We start from the raw sequence: 7,246 nt of genomic DNA, 5'->3' as shown, positions 1-7,246 counted from the left end.
GACTTTAAATGTATTTGGCTAAGGTGTATGTAAACTTCCGACTTCAACAGTATATGTTGTAAATCTTTGATGTTTCCATGAACTAAGAGGGTTGTTGTACAGAGTGAAGAAAGAGGCACACTTTATTAATAGATTCAGCTCGTTTCAAGACTTTTCAACAAAGAAGGTCTATGTATGTACAGTATGTGTCACTGCTATTATACATACAGTAAACAAACCATGAATAAACTGAGGCAAATTGAATAATATTACGAAGTATTGTTACATTTCATATTGTAATAAAAATATGTTATATATTTCATGTAAGCTTATAAGATAAGTGCTGTTATAATGATGTAAGAAAATGGCCAAAACACCAAGTAGGCAATCAGAGGCAAAGGGCTGCGTAGCCTCTTGATTTCCTTGAAAGAACATTCAGTTTACAGTTTATCAATCATCTAACACTTACACTAGTGAGTCATTTAAATGGCAACAGAAAAGTCAAACCAAGATTTCAGAAGTTAGTCAGTGTTAATCTTCCAAATGTCAGAATCATTATCTTACATCTTCTCTGTGAAACGTTTTCTTCAGACTATTCCTTGAATTCCACTCCATTTTCTTCGCAAACTTGTAGACGCATCCAAAGAGATCAGGGAACATTGTCATCATGTCAACAGAATCTGCGTCCTCAGTGCTTCAGAGAGAGAGAGAGAGAGACACAATATTTAACCACCTTCAATGGTAAGAGAGTAAATAAAGTGAATGTACATGTTTTTAGACTAAACTATTAATATGTCTTACTAGTGCTCATGAAGGTTGCGTATGAAGCGCAACAAACCCAATGTGTTTTCTGGGTAGGCCTTCCTTTTACCATCCAACTTGTCCATCAACTCAGGCGGCATCTGTGTACACAAATAAATAACAAGAAGTGTGAGTACTACTAGACTAGCCACTACACTAGGACGAATGTACAGGTAAATAAAATGGATAAAATGGCGTCTTGCTCACTTTGGACTTCCAATTTGTGAAGGACCTCCCCTCCGCACACTGGTCCAAAGCATGAAGGAGGTTTGGGTCTGCTTTGCGACAGTTCTCTGCTTCCTTCTCGTTACCAATTTTCCGTAAGTACTCCACTCTCCTGAAAAACAACAGTGTACCTTTAAATGCATTCAACTGGGTCAGTGTCAAACGGTGTTCACATTTGCAATGGGACAAATCGTTGTTAGAATTGAGCATTGCAACCCATTCGACAATGTCACACTTTGTCCTCATTGTCCTCATTGCCCCGGGACCAAATGGTTAAAACCTGAATCCGTTAAAAAAGGTAAATGTCCATTGGAAAAAGTGATGGCTATAAGTAAATCACTAATCTTAACTAACCTTCTGATTGACAAGTGTAAGCACTGCTTCTCACCTCTCCTCTGGCCAGAAGTATGGGTGGGCCAGTGTGTCCTCCACTGTAGGTCTCTTCTCTGGGTCTTCATTGATCATCCACTCAATGAGGTCCTTGGCCACTTCATCCTCAACATGTTCCAGTGTGTATTTCCCTTGAAAAATGTTAACTTCACAATGGATGCCTTTGCCAAATGGATGATGTCCACCAGAGATGATGTAATACATTAACATCCCAGCCACCTGAAAAGTACATAATAATTTATAATGTATTACATTTCTATAGCGCTTTCATAACAATCTCAATGCGCTTCAATAGCAAAAAACAAACAACCAATACATCATCATGAGTAGCCTAGCTATAGTTAGCTAGGTCAACCAATACATCATCGTGAATAGCCTAGCTATAGTTAGCTAGGTCAACCAATACATCATCAAGAGTAGCCTAGCTATAGTTAGCTAGGTCAACCAATACATCATCGTGAATAGCCTAGCTATAGTTAGCTAGGTCAACCAATACATCATCATGAGTAGCCTAGCTATAGTTAGCTAGGTCAACCAATACATCATCATGAGTAGCCTAGCTATAGTTAGCTAGGTCGACCAATACATCATCATGAGTAGCCTAGCTATAGTTAGCTAGGTCAACCAATATATCATCATGAGTAGCCTAGCTATAGTTAGCTAGGTCAACCAATACATCATCAAGAGTAGCCTAGCTATAGTTAGCTAGGTCAACCAATACATCATCAAGAGTAGCCTAGCTATAGTTAGCTAGGTCAACCAATACATCATCATGAGTAGCCTAGCTATAGTTAGCTAGGTCAACCAATACATCATCAAGAGTAGCCTAGCTATAGTTAGCTAGGTCAACCAATACATCATCATGAGTAGCCTAGCTATAGTTAGCTAGGTCAACCAATACATCATCAAGAGTAGCCTAGCTATAGTTAGCTAGGTCAACCAATACATCATCATGAGTAGCCTAGCTATAGTTAGCTAGGTCAACCAATACATCATCAAGAGTAGCCTAGCTATAGTTAGCTAGGTCAACCAATACATCATCATGAGTAGCCTAGCTATAGTTAGCTAGGTCAACCAATACATCATCATGAGTAGCCTAGCTATAGTTAGCTAGGTCAACCAATACATCATCAAGAGTAGCCTAGCTATAGTTAGCTAGGTCAACCAATACATCATCATGAGTAGCCTAGCTATAGTTAGCTAGGTCAACCAATACATCATCAAGAGTAGCCTAGCTATAGTTAGCTAGGTCAACCAATACATCATCGTGAATAGCCTAGCTATAGTTAGCTAGGTCAACCAATACATCATCATAAGTAGCCTAGCTATAGTTAGCTAGGTCAACCAATACATCATCATGAGTAGCCTAGCTATAGTTAGCTAGGTCAACCAATACATCATCATGAGTAGCCTAGCTATAGTTAGCTAGATCAACCAATACATCATCATAAGTAGCCTAGCTATAATTAGCTAGGTCAACCAATACATCATCATGAGTAGCCTAGCTATAGTTAGCTAGGTCAACCAATACATCATCATGAGTAGCCTAGCTATAGTTAGCTGGGTCAACCAATACATCATCATAAGTAGCCTAGCTATGGCTAGCTAGGTCAACCAATACATCATCATGAGTAGCCTAGCTATAGTTAGCTAGGTCAACCAATACATAATACTAACTATAGCTAGGCTACTCATGATGATGTATTGGTTGACCTAGCTAACTATAGCTAGGCTACTCATGATGATGTATTGGTTGACCTAGCTATAGCTAGGCTACTTATGATGATGTATTGGTTGACCTAGCTAACTATAGCTAGGCTACTCATGATGATGTATTGGTTGACCTAGCTAACTAACTATAGCTAGGCTACTCATGATGATGTATTGGTTGACCTAGCTAACTATAGCTAGGCTACTCTTGATGATGTATTGGTTGACCTAGCTAACTATAGTTAGCTAGGTCAACCAATAGAGGCTGAGTCTTTGAGCGCATGCATCCTCCAAAGATAGAGAGGGACAGTTCATGGCTTGATCAGAAGGTGGTGGTCAGGGAGATGGTTGATGAAGTGTCTGGTGTCGATCTTGTAGAGGGCTACTCTGGGAACCAGCCTGTGTCATGTCGCCACTGGACTTCTCCTCCTTCACAATATAGTATAGTATGCATTCTAACCAGGTATGCAGACTTATTTAAAATTGAAAACTAACCTGAATATCTGTGCTCCTCTTATATCCGATCCCACTGTCTTCATCTAAAGTTTCTCTGGCCTTCCAACATTTTGTTCTTGCACTGATTGTGTGTAGAGTTGTTTGTCCCATGTTCAATTGTCGACTTATACCGAAATCGGCTAATCTCGCTCTGCCTGTAACATCTGTTCAGAAAATTATATAAAGTGTAACATTGAAACATAGGTTAATAAATAGCAAATCAAATAAATATTTCTTTAGCCCAGATTTTTGTTGAATTACTACATGGTCTGGTCTTACCTATTAAAACATTCTGGGGTTTGATATCCCGGTGCAGAATTTGTGTGTTTAGACTATGCAGAACGCTTAGACTGCAGAGCACATCGTGCACTATTTTCTTCAGGACAGGGGTTTTGTCCTCTGGTAGGTGGTCTTTGATGTATTCATCAAGGGTGTATTCACAGAGCTGAAGAACAAGGTAACCAAAGTGCTCGTCCTCTGCAAAGTCCACATATCTCACAATGCAGGGACTTTCCAGCTGAGGTAGTCATAAAAAACCCTCTTCTCTCTTCAGAGCTTGGTAGTTTGACTTGAGCATTCTCTTCACAGCTACCTCAGTACCATCATCCTTCAAGCCCAGAAAGACTTCGGTTCCATCACTTCCTTTGGCGATTTGGAAATCCGGATGGACTACAAGATTCAGAATCCCCAATCTGTAAACCTTGCCTGGGTCTATGTTGCTGAGTTCCTCCAACTGAGGCCTCCACCGCTCACTAACTTTGTGCCATTCCAGGGGTTTCAATTCATCGGGGGTGGAGGGAAATGGTTTAACACTGGAATGTTCACCATGTACACCGGATTCTTCAACTGGAATTGATGAAGCATCAAGATCTGGCTTCTCAGTCATGTCAGGTGTACTTTTCTCTACCGACAACTCTTCCTGAATTGTCGTCTTCTTCTTTTTCTTCTTCTTCTTCTTCTTTGATAGATTCATTCCCTGCAATTGTTCAGTTGTATCCATTGGTGGGACTGGACTTTGTAGGGACATATCTAATTTCCTCAGTTTTCCTTTCAGGTCTTCATCCATCTCCATTTCAGCAGTAACAAGTATTTTCTCCGGCACAGCGGTTATCCCTCGTGATGTGATAATCGCAGGTACACAATCGAAGGTGTACAGATCTGCAAACAGACCAAAAGTTAAAACACCTAAGTTTGAGGTCTGAGGATTGGAGAGATATGCTTGATCAGTGAATGAGATGATCCTCTTGCATAACTCCTCAACAAAAGGGAGGGTCCAGCCATGTTTGTGATTTGGAGTTTTCTGGGTAATCACATACAGTATACTGACAACTGAAATGTTGCGATTTAGTCCTTGAGGGGTAATTTTGGATTCATGTGTGAGGTATTTCAGAAGAATGGGTATTACTACCAGTGATAGTTCAAGAGATATTTCTTTCGTAATGTTAAAAACAGCTGTCAAGCAATTCACTACCATATCTTGTAAATGTTTGGGCATTTTAGGCAAACGATTGGTTGCCTCTTCAATGTAGAGATCAATTTTCTGAGATTCTCTCAGCCACTTTATGGATGCTTGACGATACTGATCCGCATTTGGTCCAATGGCGTTAAAGGACAAGTCATATAGTGTAAGATGATTCACAGGGTTCACCACCAGCATGTGTTTGCCATATTCATTGAAAACATCCTCCACTGATTTGAGTCCTATTGCACAAGAAAAATCATAAAAAATCTTCAATTTGACAAAATTCTCACTCTCTGAAGAGAATTTCTGAATCATGCTTGCTATCTTTTGGTCAGTAGCGGGATATGCTTTGAGATTTCTTTCAGCACATGCTCCAGACATCATCAACTCTTTCACAATGTCTTCTCTGTCATTGTTTACCGCCAATTGAAGTGGAGTAAAGATCTGGATGTGTCCCTTCTGGATCTGCTTCTGCAGCGATTAATCTACTCACTAAACTGACGGGAGCTTTTGACAGTGTGGCATAATGCAAAGGAACCCAACCATTTGCTGATTGGATGTTGGGGTTAGCACCTTCCTTCAGAAGAAATGTACAAATATTGTCATTTGTAAATGCAACAGCAGCAATTAAAAGGGTAACATCATCATTCCACTCAGCACAAGGGTACAGTCTATTCAAGTCCTTGCTGCCTCTGATCAATTTCTTCAGCTTCTTCAACTTCCTGTCAATAATGCACTTTATAATGGGATCTGTTTGCCTTTGAACCCCATGCACCGTCTGTACAATTTGGAACTGGATTTGAGCTGGGCCGATATTCATTCTTCAAACATCTGCTTCTACAGGTCCAGTAGATCTGTGGGATGACATCTCTATTATTACCTCTGTTAAAAGGTTAAGTCAGGTACAGTCATAGAATTAAGCAATAAGGCACAAGAGGCTGTGATTTTGCAAATGCTTTTGTAAATAATTTAGTAGGTTGACAAATATAGACTGTATAAATTATGTCTGGTAAAATCGCATGGGAAACATTTTATTTAATTACATGCTTACATAATGCACTTCTTTATCAGGTGTGAAGTCGCAACAGGAATGAAAATCAAGTATGGCTGAGAACAAACTAATGAGCAGCAAATAAACATTGTTTTGTTTATTGTTTTAGTAAAAAAAAAGCAGAATGTTTGTTATAAACTATTTTAAAGGCAGAATCTACCACACACCCACAACCTATTAGTGAAGATGCTGGAGGCAAAATGTTAAACTTGAAAATCAGGAAAAAAAAATCTCTGCACACTACCAGTCAGATGAAAATGTATTGCTTAGCTACTATTAAAATAAAATAAAGTGAGGGGAGACTTTATAATTTTTTCCCTGTTAAACTATTTAAAAGGCACTACTTTCCAATGTCGACGTGTTGTGTCTTGTTTTGCCACTCCTTCTAGGTGCTGAAGTAGGCCACTCCGTATGACCGAAATACCATTGCTAATTTCAACATGACATTAAAATAAAAGCACAACACATACAACTTAATGTGGAGACATTTACTTTCAAATATAAATTGTGGATGTCCGTATAAGTAATTTGAGATTATTGTTCAATTTAGCCTCTCAATATACAGGTGAAATTATTAAATCTTATTCTTAAAATAAATTCTAGACACTCCTGACACAATATCAGGAGAGGTTTTTGACATAACATACAATACACAACATCCTAAAATATTTGATTTGTTCTAGGTTGCAATATCATTTGATAATAATGTGTTTTATGGCAATTACGCTCTCTATACTGTGACTTTGATGAGCAATACTTACCTTCTAATGAAATGACAGAATCATCTAACAAGAAGAGGAATATGATATCATATTTAGCATTAGAAATGTAAATGTAAATGATAGTTAAGAAAGGTTACTTACATTCCCTCATCGTGATATTGGCACCAGCTTGCTTGAGGAAGTGTCTACTGAAGCTAAACAACAAGCAGCTGATTAGGTGACTGTGTTGAAGTAAATGAAACTCTGACTGCTATTTAGACTATGATAGTCTAACGTGAAGAGTATGATCTTCTAATGAGCATTATTCATGTCAATGATAGTTAAGGTTAGTTACATTTTGTCATCGTGATATCGGCACCAGCTTGCTTGAGGAAGTGTCCACAGACTATAGAAAAACTCAACCACACCTCT

At 38.8% G+C, this 7,246-nt stretch overlaps 1 protein-coding gene across 2 annotated transcripts; it reads right to left on the bottom strand.

Annotated features, from left to right (window-relative positions):
* Positions 1–212: 212 nt before the first annotated feature.
* LOC129852817 (uncharacterized) lies at positions 213–5,910 on the bottom strand. Of its 2 annotated transcripts, none has more exons than XR_008759052.1 (6): positions 3,880–5,910; positions 3,601–3,764; positions 1,394–1,614; positions 988–1,117; positions 781–881; positions 213–673 (listed from the first exon to the last, which is right to left on the bottom strand). XR_008759052.1 is itself a non-coding variant. In XM_055918465.1 (6 exons), the coding sequence occupies exons 2-6, from the start codon at positions 3,709–3,711 to the stop codon at positions 535–537; spliced, it is 702 nt and encodes a 233-aa protein (XP_055774440.1). In that variant the 5' UTR covers positions 3,712–3,764; positions 3,880–5,910; the 3' UTR covers positions 214–534. The 2 variants fall into 2 exon arrangements, 1 of the variants encoding a protein (XP_055774440.1); XM_055918465.1 differs by having other exon boundaries at positions 214–673.
* Between the last annotated feature and the right edge of the window lie 1,336 nt (positions 5,911–7,246).

This window comes from Salvelinus fontinalis, chromosome 4, assembly GCF_029448725.1.
Source record: "Salvelinus fontinalis isolate EN_2023a chromosome 4, ASM2944872v1, whole genome shotgun sequence".
In the NCBI taxonomy this organism is placed as follows: Eukaryota; Metazoa; Chordata; class Actinopteri; order Salmoniformes; family Salmonidae; genus Salvelinus; species Salvelinus fontinalis.
This window is presented reverse-complemented; position numbering and strand designations above follow the sequence as displayed.